The sequence below is a fragment of the Pongo pygmaeus genome, chromosome 19 (assembly GCF_028885625.2).
Source record: "Pongo pygmaeus isolate AG05252 chromosome 19, NHGRI_mPonPyg2-v2.0_pri, whole genome shotgun sequence".
NCBI lineage: Eukaryota > Metazoa > Chordata > Mammalia > Primates > Hominidae > Pongo > Pongo pygmaeus.
In genome coordinates, this window is record NC_072392.2 from 70474732 (window position 1) to 70492652 (window position 17921).

General features: G+C 38.6%; 1 protein-coding gene across 5 annotated transcripts in view; it reads left to right on the forward strand.

Annotated features, from left to right (window-relative positions):
• Positions 1–17921, forward strand: part of SKAP1 (src kinase associated phosphoprotein 1) — a 307330-nt gene that overhangs the window by 28224 nt on the left and 261185 nt on the right. For all 5 annotated transcript variants that reach the window (XM_054456001.2, XM_054456000.2, XM_054456002.2 and 2 more), the window contains exon 2: positions 4757–4862. In XM_054456001.2, coding sequence (XP_054311976.1) covers positions 4757–4862 — 106 coding nt within the window. The remainder of the gene's footprint in view (positions 1–4756; positions 4863–17921) is intronic.

Genomic DNA, 17921 nt, shown 5'->3' on the forward strand with positions numbered 1-17921 from the left:
AGTTTTAGCTCTTATATTTAGGTCTTTGATCCATTTTTAGTTAATTTTTTTATATGGTGTGAGGTAGGATCCAGCTTCATTCTTTTGCATGTGTATACTCGGTTGTCTCAGCACCATTTGTTGAAAAAACAACTTTTTCAACATTTAATTGTCTTGGCCCTCTTGCAAAAATTGACCATAAGTGTGAGGGTTTATTTCTGAATTCCCAATTCTATTCCTTTGAACTTTATCTCTGTCCTTATGCCAGTACCATATTTTCCTAATTGCTGTAGTTTTGTAGTAAGTTTTGAAGTCAGAAAGTATGAGTCCTCCAAATTTGTCTTTCTTTTTCTTTCCTTTTTTCTTTTTTTTTTGAGACAGAGTCTTGCTCTGTCACCTAGGTTGGAGTGCAGTGGCGTGATCTCGGCTCACTGCAACCTCCACCTCCCGGGTTCAAACAATTATTCTGCCTCAGCCTCCCAAGTGGCTGGGATTACAGGCACTAGCCACCACCCTCAGCTAATTTTTGTATTTTTAGTAGAGATGGTGTTTCTCCATGTTGACCAGTCTAGTCTTGAACTCCTGACCTCAGGTGATCCACCCGCCTCAGCCTCCCAAAGTGCTGGGGTTACAAGTGTGAGCCATCACGCCCGGCCATTGTCTCTCTTTTTCAAAATTGTTTTGGCTATCTGGATTCCTTTCATTTCCAAGTTAATTTTAGAATTAGCTTTTCAATTTCTACAAAAAAAGCCAGCTGGGATTTTGATAGGGTACATAAAAGCTTTAGATCAATTTGGGGAGTATTGCCATTTTAATGATATTAAGTCTTCTGATCATGAACATAGAATATGTTCTATTTATTCGTAATTCTTAATTCTTTTACCTGCTTTATTTCTTTTCTTTTTTTTTAATTTTTATTTTTGAGATAAGGTCTTGCTCTGTCACCTACCCTGGAGTGCAGTGATGTGATCTCAGCTCACTGCAGCCTCAACCTCCCTGGGCTCAAGTGAGGCCACCTTAGCCTCCCGAGCAGCTGGGACCACAGATGAGTACCACCATGCCTGGCTAATTTTTGTATTTTTTGTAGAGGCAGGGTTTCATCATGTTGACCAACTCCTGGGCTCAAATGATCTGCCCGCCTTGGCCTCCCAAAGTGCTGAGAATAATCCCAAGCATGGACCACCATGCCCATCCTACATGCTATCTTAAATGGAATTTTATTAATGTCCTTTTTGTTTGTTCATTGCCACTATAAAGAAATACAGTTGATTGGCTGGGCGTGGTGGCTCACACCTGTAATCCCAGCACTTTGGGAGCCCCAGGCGGGTGGATCACCTGAGGTCAGGAGTTTGAGACCAGCCTAGCTAACGAGGAGAAACCCTGTCTCTACTAAAAATACAAAAATTAGCCAGGCGTGGTGGTGTGTGCCAGTAGTCCCAGCTACTCAGGAGGCTGAGGCAAGAGAATCGCTTGAACCCAGGAGCCAGAGGTTGCAGTGAGCCGAGATCGGGCCACTACACTCCAGCTTGGGAGGCAGAGTGAGACTCCGTCTCAAAAAAAAAAGAAAAGAAAAAAGAAATACAGTTGATTTTTGTACATTGATCTTATATCCTGCAAACTTGCTGAACTCTTTTATTAGTTTTAATAGTTTTTTAATAGATTCCTTAGGGTGTTCCATATACAAGATGTCATCTGCAAATAGAAATAGTTTTACTTCTTCCTTTCCAGTTTGAATGCTTTTTATTTCATTTTCTTGCTTAGTTGTCCTGGCTGGCATCACCTGTACAATGTTCAGTATAAGTGGTGAGAACAGACATCCTTATCTTATTCCTGATCTAAGGAACATGGGGAAAGTGTTCGGTCTTTGACCATTTATTTTCTTTTTAATTTTTTTTTTTTTTGAGACAAGAGTCTTGCTCTGTCACCCAGGCTGGAGTGGCGCAGTCATGGCTCACTGCAGCCTCAACCTTCCAGGCTCAAGTGATCCTCCCACTTGAGCCTCTTGAGTAGCTAGGACTACAGACATGCACCACAATGCCCAGCCAATTTTTTAAAAATTATTTTTTGTAGAGATGGGATCTCTCTATATCATCTAAGCTAGTCTCAAAACTCCTGCCCTTAAGTGATCTTCTTGCCTCGGCCTCCCAAAAGGTTGGGATTACAGGCACAAGCCACCATGCCTGGCCAGTCTTTAATCATTAAGTACAATGTTAGCTGTGGGTTTGTGTTAATGCTTTTTATTAGTTTGAGGAAGCTTCCTTCTATTTTTAGTTTGTTGAGAATTTTTATCACGAAGGGCTGTTGAATTTTGTTAAACGCTTCTTCTGTGTCTAGTGAGATGATCATATGGTTTTTTTCCTTTATTCTATTGTTATGATATATTACATAAAATGAATCTTAGATGTCATTTATTTTTGCCTTTTAATTCAGCTTCCCATTTCCTCATTCGTTAGCGTTCAAAGGACCCTAGTGGAACCCATTAAATCACATATGCAATAGATACAATGCAGAGCTTTGATGTTGATGGTGGTCCTTTGTGAAATATTCAATTTCCAGGACTTTGTATCTCATCAAAAGTCCTAGCGATGGCTATTTAGGATTTTTTGTTTGGTGGTTTTTTGTTTGTTTGTTTGTTTCTTTCTTTTTGAGATGGAGTCTTGCTCTGTCTCCAGGCTGTAGTGCAGTGGTGCAATCTCAGCTCACTGCAACCTCCAACTCCCTGGTTCAAGTGATTCTCCTGCCTCTGCCTCCTGAGTAGCTGGGTCTACAGGGGTGTGCCACCATGCCCAGCTAATTTTTGTATTTTTAGAGAGACAGGGGGGTTTCACCATGTTGGCCAGGATGGTCTCAGTCTCCTGACCTCATGATCCGCCTGCCTCGGCCTCCCAAAGTGCTGAGATTACAGGTGTGAGCCACTGCGCCCGGCCTGGTGTTGTTAAATGACGTGAATATAAAACAAATTTTTAGGTGTACTTATCCAACTATATAAATTCATAGCAATATTTTGATAGTATATATCAGAGGTCCCCAACCTTTTTGGCACCGGGGACTGGTTTCAAGGAAGACAATTTTTCCATGGACCGGGGGTGGGGGGATGGTTTGGGGATAATTAAAGAGCATTAGATTTATTATGCACTTTATTTCTATTATTATTACATTGTAATATATAATGAAAAAATTATACAACTCACCATAATGTAGAATCAGTGGGAGGCTTGAGCTTGTTTTTCTGCAACTAGATGGTCCCATCTGGGAGTGACAGGAGTTAGTGACAGATCATCAGGCATTAGATTCTCATAAGGAGCACACAACCTAGATCCCTCACATACACAGTTCACAATAGGGTTTGTGCTCCTATAAGGATCTAATGCTGCCACTGATCTGACAGGATCTGGAGCTCAGGTGGTAATGCAAGTGATGGGGACCAGCTGTAAATACAGATGAAGCTTCACTTGCTCACCTGCTGCTCACCTCCTGCCATGTGGCCCTTTATTTAGAATTTCATAATTATCAGATCACTGAGGAAATAAGGTTCCTGTGTGTGGCCCAGGAGTTGGGGACCCCTGATATATATGATACGGTTTCATATTACATGCACAATTTTTGGAGGTGGAAAATTTTAACTATATTATTTATACGCTTTTGGGGGATGACAAACCTTTTGTGCAGAATAAAATGTGTAGCCAGTGTTTCTGGCAGTTGTAATCATTATCAATGTATTTTGTCTTTGAAAATTTGTAGAACCACCCCCCTGCAATTTCTTCCTTCAACATAACATGATTTGTTTCATATTATGTATTTCCATCATGTCCCTATTTTATAATATATGTTCACATTAATTGCAGTTCCCTTCTCTTGGAGATATTTGTCTTTCTCATGTGGGTTCCTTCACTTGGTTTATTGTCATTTTCATTGATGATGCATCTGCTAATTAATATTTCTTTGAATGCCTGCCCTTTTGTTCTTGATTTTTGCAGTTCAGCTCTATTTTTTATTTCAGCTCTATTTATTGGTATTTCTTTCTAGCTTCTATTGGCCTGTGACCTTCTGTGACTTATTTATAATATTTACATGTTTATGAAATTGACAGTCCAGGCCGGGCGCGGTGGCTCACGCCTGTAATCCCAGCAGTTTGGGAGGCCGAGGCAGGCTGATTGTCTGAGCTCAGGAGTTCGAAACCAGCCTAGGCAACGTGATGAAAACCCGTCTCTACTAAAATACGAAAAATTAACTGGGCTTGGCGGCGTGCGCCTGTAGTCCCAGCTACTCAGGAGGCTGAGGCAGGAGAATCGCTTGAACTTGGGAGGTGAAGGTTGCAGTGAGCCAAGATGATGCCACTGCACTCCAACCTGGGCAACAGAGTGAGACTCCGTCCCCCTCCCCAAAAAAAGAAAGAAATTTACAGTCCATTCTCTGCCATCAATAATAATTAATATGTAAATGTCTACTTAAAATGATTTAGAAAATAGTTATTTCTTATGGCTAATATATGTGATAGTTTTCTAAATTCATAGCAAGGTCTTGGATTATTAGAACATGTTACCTACAGGTATATATAAAATTTTAGTTATTATTTATTCTGGTAACATATACAAAATATAAATTTTACTATCTTAACTATTATAAAGTATACAGTTATGTGGCATTAAGCACATTCACATTGTGCCACAACTATAAAGTTTTTAAAAAGAAAACAATACCCATTTCTTAATCCTTCTGATTATCCTTTCTCCCTTAGTACATCTTTTCTGTTTTATCAACTTTCCTTTTCTTTTAGATGCTGAAGAGTTTCTAGCAGAAGGTTTGCAGAATGAGAACCTCAGCGCTGTTGCAAGGGATCACAGAGACCATATTCTACGGGGCTTTCAGCAAATCAAAGCCAGGTTTGTATAAACTGGTTCCATTAATCTTCTTCATAAGCTTTAAAACAATTTATATCAGTAAAATAAAGTCACAAGGTAAGACATACCTATCATAGTTCTTTATACTTGGCAGAAACTTAATAAATATTTACTGAATTGAATTGGAGGCAGGCAAGCATAGTTAGTGTAGTTTACCAAAATAAAAATGTTTTGATAATTATGTATGTATCTTGAGGTAATTATTCTGCTTTTAGCTTTGGATTTTTATGTTAGCCTTTATTGACCACTTTTGCATTTAACTAAAAAGATGGTGAAAGCTAAACATTTATGCTTGTCCAAATTATTAACGAGAAAGTGTTAGGCAGTATGAGATAATGTTCATTATGATTTTTGGTACTGATTTTACTTCCACATCTCCTTACCTCATAGAAAACTTAAATGAGACTTATCAAGTTGATTCTTTGACCATATTGGGATGTTTTATTCCTGGACTGGGTTGAAATATTATGTTCATTTTTTAAAAATAAGAGGCCCTGACGTAATTTGTGCATTTTAGAATGTGAGCATCTGACAGATGCAAACACTTGCTTGGGGAAAAAATAAAAATTTTCCTTCATATATATTTTCTGACCACCTATTGCTTGAAATGGGTAACTGAATGAGAGCAAGGGATAAGTGAGTGTTCCTTTAGCCTTTTCAAACCTGGTGGCAATGTGATTTAGAATGTTTAAACTGAATATTCTTAGAAAAGGAAGAACATCTGCAGGGTTATGGTTGGGATTTAATTTGCGTGGCTGACCGTTCTTAATATCTGCTCTAAAAACCTCATTGAAACTCCATAGAAGCAGAGAAGTTTATCTTTCGGAAGGGCACAGCCAGAATCTATTCCATTCAGGAATGTGAGAGAACCTCATGAGATGCCCTGCTGGATCTTAATCGATCTTTCCTGTTGGCTAATTAAGCATCACTTTTACTCAGCAACTGGGGACTGTATAATTATCAGCCTGGGTTGCCCTGAATAATTGAAACAAACAGAATGCAGAAGATGGGAATTTTTTGCAAAAGTGGGAATATCTATAATTTTTGGTAGGTTGAAAGAGTGTTTAAAACAAAGTTCTCCATAATGTTATTTTATTAATAGATAAGTTTAGGCTTAGTTACGTACCTGGAGACTTAGTAACCTATAGATTTTTTTTTACTTTCACAAGTTTGCCTTTGTATTTTATGATTACTCTAAGGGTGGCATGCGGAATAAGGGTGGAATTATTTTAAATTGGGAGAGGAATGCCCTAAATATAATGGTGTATTTGGCGATTCTGTTGGTATAAATCTCTAATAAGGAATGCAAAAACACTTTTACTGCAGCTGTGGGTACAAATACACAACGAAGAGGAATTCTTTCCTGTATTTGTACCACAGCATTGAGAAAGAACTAAATTTCAATCTTAAGTTGGTAATAAAAGGCAAATTACGGTAACCCATTACTGTCAGCTGCATATTATTATACTTCTTAATCCTCTTTTAAAATACATACACACATGCACACACGTGCATGAACACACACACATGTTGAATTTGTCATGGGGTACAGTCAGTTTCTTGTTCTCAAATTCTTGTTCTCAAAGAACTTTCTGTGTGGTTTGTGGGGTAGACATTCAGGAAATCATCAGCAGGAACTTTAGGAAATATCTGCATTGTTGATGGGAGCTTTCTGTTCATTGACTTGTTGCAAGAAAGATGACACTTTATTTAGAATTTCATAATTATCAGATCACTGAGGAAATGAGGAGCCAGAAATTAGATACTGTACAAGAAAATGGAAAAACGAGGCTTTCCTTTGGCAAGCTGTTTGAAATTGCCTTACATCCACCCATTCAATCATCATTCTGTTAATGTAACCCTTGTTTTCCTGAATCCTCTTCTTCAGCCATATCACCTCTATTGTGCCATTTATGGCTGCCACATTTATTTATGTTGTGTGGCAGTTATATGTCCCCCAAAAAGCTTGGCATAAAAAGAAATTTAGAAGTCATCAAACTTGAGAGTTAAACATATATGGCAGGCTAAATGCAGTGGCTTACTCCTATAATCCCAGCACTTTGGGAGGCTGAGGCCAGAAGATCGCTTGAGGCCAGGAGTTTGAGACCAGCCTGGGCAACATAACAAAACTCTCTCTCTACAAAAAATAAAAAGTTAGCCAGGTGTGGTGGTATATGCCTGTGGTCCCAGCCACTTGGGAGGCTGAGGTAGGAGGATCACTTGAGCCTAGCAGGTTGAGGCTGCAGTGGGCCATGATCATTACACTGCACTTCAGCCTGGGCAACCAAGTAAGACTCTGTCTCAAAAAAAAAAAGTAAAAAATAAACATATGGCAAATACATGAACCATACAGTAACACAAAAATAATTAAAATTAATGAAGATCATTTAAAAGGTTTTCTTTTTAGTCATTTGTTTGTTTGTTTGTTTTTTGCTTTTTTAGACAGAGTCTCACTCTGTAGCCCAGGCTGCAGTGCAGTGGCACAATCACAGCTCGCTGCAGCCTCGGCCTCCTGGGCTCAAGCGATCCCCTGACCTCAGCCTCCTGAGTAGCTGCACATCACCATGCCTGGCTAATTTTTTACTTTTTGTAGAGACAGGGTGTCACTATGTTGCCCAGGCTGGTCTGGAACTCTTGGACTCAAGCAGTTCTCCTGTCTTGGCTTCCCAAAATGCTGAGATTACAGGCCTGAGTCTCTGTGCCTGGCCTATTTTTAGTCAGATTAAAACAATAATATTTTAGGAGTTTGGTAAATTTGGGGGGGTGGTAACCTATCTAAAACTATAATTTAGCACTTCAAGCCTTATTTGGAAGGTAGATAAATCTCTAGCAAGATAATCTGGAAAAGCCACTACTAGATAAATGTAAATTATATATTTACACACACACATATATATATTTTACAACTTCCCACTCTCTTTGTTGTTTCCTTGCTTCCTTTAATTCTTTCCTCAACGTGTATTGCTCTAGAAACAAAAGGGTGGAGAGAAATAAAAATAGCACTGCCTCTGATTCTTGGTAAACTTTAGGGGCTTAGCTCTTATTTTTATGGCTGGCTTGGCATTCACTGGTATTTGCCATGGTTGTGGACTTGCTGTAAATGGAAGCATCTGACTCCATCACAGCTATTATAATGTGCTTTTTGCTATTTTTTGTTGTCTAGAGTGAATGACCACAGGAAAAGACAATTGTGTCAAGAATCATGGGTGTTCTCCAAGTGCTCATCTGTTTTTCAGTACAAATCACTTTAGCCATTCTGTTTTTAGACTTAGAAACAAAAAATAGCTATCTTTTTTTAGACTTAGAAACAAAAAATAAAATCGTATCTATATTTACATACTCTTCTTTTCGTTTGAAAGTGTTACCAATGAAGACTAATATTTTCCATGTAACACGAAATAAAAACGGATAGCAATTTCTGTGATTCCAAGGAAATGAAGCCCTGTTGTGGTATTTGTTGTCCTAAGCTGTGATTTTCATTGCTGTTCTTAAAAACTAAACAGCTTTCACATTCCAAGTCCAAGTTTTCATTGAGCCCTTTGGAGAATGGCTAGTATGAAAGCCAGGCAAAGGCACTTCCTGCTTTATTATGATGGTCACTGCAGGATTAGCACCAGATGTGAGACACCTGGAATGAAGCAGTTGTGATCTACGCTCAGACACTTGATGGCATTCTAACGCATTGGGAGAAACAGTAGAGCATTTTTTAAATGTTTGATTCAGTGGAGGCCATCTGACTGCAAGAATACGTTGAGAGTCGGGGAGGGATAAAGAAAAAAAAAAAAAAATATATATATATATATATATATATATTTTTTTTTTTTTTTTTTTTTTTGAGACCAAGTCTCTGTTGCCCAGGCTAGAGTGCAGTGGTGCGATCTTGGTTCATTGCAACCTCCACCTCCCAGGTTCAGGCAATTCTTGTGCCTCAGCCTCCCAAGTAGCTGGGATTACAGGCATGAGCCACCGCACCTGGCTAAAGTTTTTTGTATTTTTAGTAGAGATGGGGTTTTACCATGTTGGCCAGGCTGGTCTCGCCTGACCTCAGGTGATCCACTCACCTTGGCCTCCCAAAGTGCTAGGATTACAGGAGTGAGCCACTATGCCCAGCCAAAAATAGAATATTTTTATTATTGAGATATGGCTTAATTTCTCTCTCGATGGCCCTTCTTGGATAACTAGTCATTTATGCTCCCTGTTGTAAGTGAAGGACAGAGCCAATGGAAGCAAACTTGGAGTATTGTTTCCTTCTGTGAAACTTAGTAATGCTGAAGGAGTTCCAAAAAGAGACCAGTAGATTTATATCATATTGAGATGGAAAGAAATAAAGAAATACATTTTGTGTAACAGGGTTATGGCACAAAACTCAGGACATTTAAACTACAGGCTGAAAGAATATCTTGAACATGTCTCATTTGTGGGTGGCTAACCTATAGCTCTGTGTGAAACATGATATACCAGTAAAATCTCATAAAAATAATTCTGACTTTCTTTGGGAATTTCACATTTTCTTTTCAGCTTAACATGGATTTAGCTTTAAAACAAGATTTAGCTTAAGAATGTATGATTCTGATATTTTTCTATTACAGGAAGAAAGACAAGGAGTTAGCCTGATAAAACTCTTGGGAGCAAGAGTTTTGAAGTAGTATACTATAAATATAATTACCATTAATTATATAGAGAGTTTTACTTTTCTTAAATGTTAATTATTGAGCTTAAAAATCCCCAAAACAAAACACATTCAAATGAAGTATGCTTATCAAAAGAACTAATGTATAATGTGCTATTAGTACATTTATGTTGTTCACAAGTTTCAAGATTTGCTCATAACATCTTTTTCTGTTTTTTAATTTTGCTACTTGTACTGGAGCTTCAGTGCCAATGCAGAAAAAAAAAAAAAAAGAGGAGGTACTTGAATGATCCATCTAAGTTTAAATAGCTCTGAAAAGGCTCAAAAGTCATAGCAATAATTTGACCACATCTGGAAGGTTAATAACTCATTTCTTCGTTTTTCAGTCTTATCCCTCCCTCCCATCCTTAAAGGAAGAAAAAAAAAACCTCACAACTTCAACATTATTTCTCAACTCATCAGTTATATCAGCCAAATTTTTGCTTAGTTCTCTGTTATTCAGTGGATGAATGTTGAGATTTCATAACTGAGTTAAAGAGTTTTGTGAATCTACTTCTCTAGGAATGAGAGGTTGTATTTATTGCTCTTTTAATCTGGAATGCCCTACAGATGAGAATGATAGAATATTACTTACTGTTGATCTCTTGGCTTAACTTTTAAGACCTGGTAAGGAAGATCATCTTATGTGTTTTTTATGGCAAGTCTCTGTCCTTTCAAAATAGCTTTGAAATGTATAACTCTCCTTATAATTTTATCATAATGATTATTTTGTTTATTCTTTCATATGAGAGGCTATCTGGAAGTAGAACAATTTTTCTTAAATAACATTTTTTAATGTAATAATGACCATAGTCCTTGGTGGTTCAGAATAAACCATACCTTTGATATTTTCATTTTATATCTTTAAGATTTTAGATCGAAGTTCAGAAAGATGTTTTTTGTTGTTGTTTTTTGTTAGTTTGTTTTTTGTTTTTTTGAGACAGAGTCTCATTCTGTCACCCAGACTGGAGTGCAGTGGCATGATCTTGGCTCACTGCAACCTCCGCAAGTTCAAGCAATTCTTGTGCCTCAGCCACCCGAGTAGCTGGGACTACAGGCATGCACCACCATACCTGGCTAATTTTTGTATTTTTAGTAAAGACGGGGTTTCACCATGTTGGCCAGGCTGATCTTGAACTCCTGGCCTCAAGCAATCCGCCCACCTTGGCCTCCCAAAGTGCTGGGATTACAGGCGTGAGCCACCGTACCTAGGAAAATGTATTTTTAAGAGAGTTTTTAGATCACTTGCAAAACTAGATCATGTGTAATTCTTCCCGGTACTGAGCTCCTCAATCAAGAGTGTAAAGGAGTTTTGGATTGTGAGCTAGAACACAGGCAGGTAACTGAACTTGCACCCTTACAGTCTGACTAACCCATTAGAATAATAAGCTGAGCCGTATTCTTTAACTGTATAGTTAGGTCACTGAAATTTGCTTTACTCCTGATAGAATTTTAGCCATCGTTATCACTTGGGCACATTCCTATTAGCTACTCAATATGGATTCGTCTTGGTTTCAGAAAATCCTGTCTTTTTTTTTTTAATACATGAAGCCTCGCTGTCTGTAGATGGACTTAATTCGTACATTGTGTGAAAAGATCATCTGTATGAAATTACTGCCTTCATTTTTATCACCATTTGCTTTGGCTTTGATTTTAAGTCTCATTTGATCTGGAGCTAGCCTTTTGTCCCAGAGCTATGCTATTTTGTCTGTTTAAGGAAAGCCAATGAAAAAGGCCTCTCTGTATTTATCTGTTTGTGGATTCCAGGAACCTGTGGCTTGGGACCTTAGTGATGGTGGTTTTCTCTAATTTGCATGTTTTCTCTTGTTTCTGATATAGACCCAGCCTGTATCCACTTTCTGTGTTAGAGGGAAACTGGAACAGAGGGGAGGGAAATGCAAGAGCGCTGACCAACTGTCAGGAGCCAAGCCCTTTGTTCTGATGTTACTTCTATAACACTGAGTCACTTGAAGATTCCCCTAATGATAATCTTATGTTTTCTTTTTAGGTTGCTTACCCAAAATGTTGTTTGGAATTATTTTTTTAAATAAATGCTACAAAAATGCACACATTACCAACCAAACCTTAAAACTTCTATTTGATTTCTTTTATGGTACCCCCATGACTTTTTTAAAAATTTGGAATGTGATGCAGGAAATTTCATTTCTTGGGATTTTATTTTATTTCATGATTCTGTTGAAAATGAGTTGAGCATAAAGTGGGTTTTTATAATCACAGCATGTGAATCATTTCTTCTTTGGATTCTGGATCTTCTCTCTAGTGTGTAGCCTCCTCTAGTCTCCCTGAAGTACAGTGCTAGCAGGGTTGATAATGAAATGCAGTCCTGCTTATCACACTCAGCAAAGGGCTCAGAGAAGATGGGAAAAAAATCAATCCCACAGGAACTTCTTGAGTGCTAGACATCCATATTTAGCCCCCAAGCATTTAAAATGGAAATGAGATATCTTAGGGTTTTAGTTTTTGATTTACACAAGATGTCATTGCCTCCTTGGCAATAGGAATATTTTAGAGACCAACTGCTGACCTGTTTGGGAAGAGCTCAGCCTATCGCCCCAGGTGTGATGTAGTTTCTTCATATTGCTTTCAAAACTCTCAGCAGTGCTTTGCAGTAGCTTTGATTCTTTGGGCTTCGAAGGGTGTCCCTTCCAGGGCCAATCTTAGGAAAGAAAAAAAAATAGTATAGGGGAACAAACAGCTCATAAAAGAAGTGCTATCCCTGTGGCAGCTCTTATTGTAGTCAGACAATTAATAGAGAGTTTACAAACCAGTAATACTACAGCATGGCAAAGCCAAGAAAATTCCAATTTGATGCTGGTGCTTTGTTGTTACAAAATCCCTACTTGTAGTGAACCATTCTTAAATCGTCCAGCTTCTAGTAGTTTTTATCACAGTGTGGTTTATATAAGATATATTATAATTAAATGCTGAAACTCAAAGCTCCCTCTTGAGTTTGTGAGCCTTGTTGAGGTTCTCATTATAATTTACAGAAAATTTTATGGCCACATAATCTCCAATTAGCTATTTCTCCAAGTTATATTAGTGAGTGACTCTCATTTGTAAATTCTACCATAACCACAAGGCCCATACAATTTGGTAATTTAGACCTTCTATCACGTTCACCAAGTGCCTTTGTTCTTTTGTTGATGAGAGAACTGATATATGAGAAATTACTCAAAGTAACAGAGTTTGTTTAAATATTAGGATTTAGAATTTAGAATTTTATCTAGCCAAGCCATCAAAAAAATGAAGCGGCATCTTTCAAAGATTATTGGTTTTAAAAAACTATAAACAAATATTGAAGTCTAGGTAATTATATGCATGCTGAATTGTTTGGGGATGGAGTGTTCTAATTTGAGCAGTTTGTTTTGGAATGTATAAAAAATAATATGGATGGAAGGATATATGACAAAGCAAATAAAATGTGAATCACAGCATATATCCACTAGATTGTGGGTGTACGTGTGTGTTCTTTCAACTTTTGTGCAGAGTTGAAAATTTTCATAATATAAAGGTTTTTTATTGTCGTTTGTTTGTTTGTTTCCTGAGACGGGGTCTCACTCTGTCACCCAGGCTGGAGTGCAGTGGCCTGATCTTGGCTTACTGCAACCTCTGCCTCCCGGGTTCAAGCGATTCTACTGCCTCAGCCTCACGAGTAGCTGGGATTACAGGCGCGTGCCACCATGCCCGGCTAATTTTTATATCTTTAGTAGAGACAGGGTTTTACCATGTTGGCCAGGCTGGTCTCAAACTCCTGACCTCATGATCCGCCTGCCTTGGCATCCCAAAGTGCTGGGATTACAGACGTGAGCCACCAAGCCCGGCCCCATAATATAATGTTATAAAAAATATTTGATTGGTTTGACTTTGCATTTCAGGAACCATGGATTTTATATACTCTGGTTTCAGAAAATCATAGACTGCCTCCATATGGGATATGGTTTTTAAGGATGATAATTTTCTAGGAATATCTTATTATATGGGTAATACTGAACTAGGGGATAATCCTCCAGTTTGTTATTTCTGACATAAGTAACAGGAAGTAGCTAACTTTTGTACTTCTTTAAAACTTCTAAACCAGCAATTATTAGGAGCTAAAATTCAATTCAAACATTCTACCTGGGATATCCTGAAATTTTGATTGTTTTTAAAAAAAGGAAAGGTAATTTCTGACTTTTCTCATAAATTTGATAAAAGGAAAGCTAATATGAGATTGGTAGTCCAGTAGGAAATGGAACTCAATTTTATAATTTAAAAATCATTTTATGGTATTAAAAATGACAGAGGTTAGAAACAAAGCTCTTATTCTTTTATTGAACTAGAATTGAAAGTGGCAGAAAATCATTTTGGCCCTAGTGCAGTAAATGTTATCACTAAAACATGTTCAGGGGATATTAGGACAGTTTCTCAAGCACCAGAGACAAAAGTTCACAAAGCAAGAACTGATTTTTCTGTCCGTATCTTGAAATTATTAAATGTACAGGAGACATGAAGATATCTTAGTTCTAAGAGGACTGGAGATGAAGTATATGTTGAAAGTGATAATATTTCCATTCTGGAGAGGTGAGATGGAGAGAAGAGATAGTGGCATGGGTGTCTCAGCAGTTATAGGCACGGTGGAGGGAAGAGAGTGCACAGGGATAGGAGGGTTCATGAACCAACACAGAGCTGAGAAATCCAAGACCACAGAAAATTATACTCATGCAATATTGTGAGCTGATGATGAAAACGGTAAGGAAGCAAGTGATACTATTCTTTAAAAGAATTGTGTGAAGATTATATTTAACAGGGAGATTAAACTGGAGCTCTCAGCAGCTACTTTATTTTGCGAATCTTGTAGGAGAAAAATTTTAAGTCCATTTGGGAAAAACCAATCATTTTTGAGTGTGCAGTGTGATTATGCTTCAGAATTTTGTGTAAATGGAGCAGGTTGGTAGGCATATGTTTGCTGATCCTAAAATGATTAAAATTCAGAATAAGTAAGACTCTTGTGAAATTGAGTTTTCAGGTTCCAGCCAGTGTTCTATGCTGCCATATGGCATAACTAGAATTAATTGCTGTTCTCAGTCTCTTATTCTTCTACTGAATATTTAGGTGCCCTGTTTGAAATATTAGTGGTTCCACAGAAGTATTTAATCACATGAGATAGATGTTTGACATGTTCATGAAAGCAATGTGTGTAGCTAATAGTTGCTTGGAAGAAAAAGCCCCTCATGAGGTTTTCTAGCTTCCCTTCCCTGCTCCTGCCCCCACCCCCTAACTTGTTTTAATTAGAAAAATGGACACTGGATAGAAGGGTTAGCAAGGAAAGGAAGAAAGATTATCATGACTTTATAGGGGAGACAAGAAAAGATCAGACAATAAATTGTTTTTGCTAGTCTTTAGCTCCTTGATACTCTAAGTATCCACATGGAACAGCAACCTGGAAACTTGTTAGCAATGCAAACTCTCAGGCTCCATTGAATGAGACCTACTTAATCATAATCTGCATTTTAATAGGATCCTAAGTTTATTTGTACAGTATGCACATTAACATTTGAGAAGCACTGTTTTCACACATCAGATTCATTTTAAATTCAGTTTCTCAGAACTTAGAATACATATTTCTGGAGATCATAAGCTCCTTAAAGGCATGAATGGTCTTACAGTCACTAAAAAAAAAAAAAGGTCTAGCATGGTGCTGGCATGTTGCATGAGTTCAATGATGTGAGTAAAATGCATGGTGAAAAACTGTTATAAATGTATTTTTAGGTCCTAGACTAGACCTGAGAACAAGAGACCCTCTTTATTAGGAAACTTACTATTTAGTAGCCAACCCTACATATTCTTTCCTAGAAATAAGGGTGCTTTCTTTTTACTGAGTGTTAGGAGAGACAGAGCCAAGGCATCCATCTCTTCATGTGTCTCCTGTAATAACATATCTCTAATATTCTGATTGGAACTGTGACAAAAGGTTACAGGGCTACTGACCGTGTATTGGAGTTCTATCACAGCATGGATGCCAGGCATTCCAGCTGTCTTTGAGACCTATCACCAGCTCTCTACATTTGGCCAGCAGCATCCCTGTTCAGCTTTGCACTTCCTTGTCTCTACCATTTCTCCTCTTTCTTGAAGACCTCTTTTCTAACTCTTTCCCCTGTGTTCCCTAGAATCTACGTCCTGTTATAACCAAACCCCACAATATCCTCCACCTCTTTTCTGCATCCTAAAGGATGGTTCTCCCACAGGACCCTGTTTGCTTGCGGCCCTCTTAAATAGAATCTGCTCGTTTTCCCAAAGTGCTGTTGGCATTCTTCAAGCTCCCTGCTGCTACTTCTGGACTTTCACTATTCAATCTTGCTTCAGACCTCTCCCCTTTTAAGGTTTGTCTTTTTGGCTTTGCAGTACCCTGTCCTTTTGTCATCTTTTGAGTTCAGAGTCCCTCCACACAGTATTTGAGGACTGAAGCATTGGCTCATAGTTGTTATCTTCACTCCATTCTTGATGTAGAGACTTCCCCTTTCTTAAATTTAGCTTTTCCTTCTTCATTATGTCTCTCAATAATTATATAAATACACTCAAATTTCTCCTAATTTTAATAAAATCATTATGTCCTACACAGTGGTTCCCTCTTTAGCTACTGTCTTTGCATCTATTTTGTGTGTGTGTGTGTGTGTGTGTGTGTGTGTGTGTGCAGGCAAACTTCTTGAAATAGAAGCCTAGAGTAGCTATTTCTGACTTCCTGGTCTCTAGTCACTTCCCAGTCCCTCTTCAGTCCCCTTTAATCTAGCTTCTGCTCCTATTGAGCAACTTTCTCCAATGTACCCATATCTCCAATTGCCACAGCCAGGTGGTACTGTTAAGTCTTTGTCTTATTTGGTTTTTCTGTAGCATTTGACACTGCTGATCACATCCTTTTTCTCATAAATGTAAAAAACTCTCCATTGATTCTCATGAATTCTCCTGGTTTTCTTCTTCCTTGTGTTTATGCTCTTTTTTAGGCCCTTGAGCTCATTTTTCTACCCTGCCCTCTTTGCTCTTGTTCCTCAGCGTTTTCTCTTTCCTCACCACGTTCTCCTTAGGAGGCAGTTACATGCATGTCCATAGCTCCTCAGCTTCCCCTGTGCATGGGAGACTCCCAATTCTACAGCTCAGCGGCAGTTCTCCCTCCAAGACACCAGACAGCATATTGCATACCTCCTTCTGGGTGTACTTCAAACTTCACAAAGCTGGGCATACCCTGCTGGGTGCCTACTCAGCAGCCACCATCCCTTCTTCCTTGACAACAGAATCATGATCTATAAGCCATTCTGCTTTGCCAGTGCTTGGTCTAGAGTTTACATAAAATATCGTTATGGCCAAATAAATGTAAGAAGACTTCTGATAGATTCTCACAGGATAGTCTTATAGTTGGGAGATAGTAATACACTGAAATGCAGTACAACGTTACTCTGCTCTAAGGTGTTAGAGCAGAAATATGGGAAGAACCTGGCTCCTTCATGTCATTGTTGGGCCCTGCACAACTCTAGAATCTCCTATCTTCAGACTTTTTGTTTTGTGGGAAAAATTAACTTCCACTTGTTTAGGCTCTTGTCAGTCAGGTTTTCTGTTATTTGTGGCTAGAAGAATCTTAACTGCTTGAATGTCCGGAACTGAACTCATTATCTTACATTCTGCTCACCCCTGAAGCCTACCTCTGCTTTCTCTAGGCCTAGGCTCCTAAGGCAAAATCCTGGGAGTCATTCCTGATTGCTCCCCCCTCACTCCCCAAACCATCAACAAGGCCTGTTGATTCTTCGTTCTAGATGTCCTCCCCTTTCTCTTCCCTTTGTCACTAGCTAAACTTTAGTCTTCATAAAGCTGTACTCAAGCACTGCAGAATTCTCCTTTCTGGTTCTCTGCCTCCAGTCTCTCCCTGTTCCAGTTTATTCTGCTCCTCCATTCCATGTTGAAAGAGCAAACCTTTTAAAAAGGGTAATTTATTCGCTGGGTGTGGTGGCTCACGCCTGTAATCCCAGCACTTTGAGAGGCTGAGGCAGGTAGAGCACTTGAGGTCAGGAGTTTGAGACCAGCCTGGCCAACATAGTGAAACCCCATCTTTACTAAAAAAAAATACAAAAAAATTAGCCGGGCATGATGGTGGGCTCCTGTAATCCTAGCTACTCGGGAGGCTGAGGCAGGAGAATCATTTGAACCTGGGAGGCGGAGGTTGCAGTGAGCTAAGATTGCTCCACTGCACTCCAGCCTGGGCAACAGAGCGAGACTCCATCTCAAAAAAAAAAAAAAAAAAAAAAAAAAAAAAAAAAAAAGGGCAGAGATTTAAGAGTTGAAAGGTATTCAGTTTCCAGGTGGGAAAGGAGTTGAGACTGACAGGG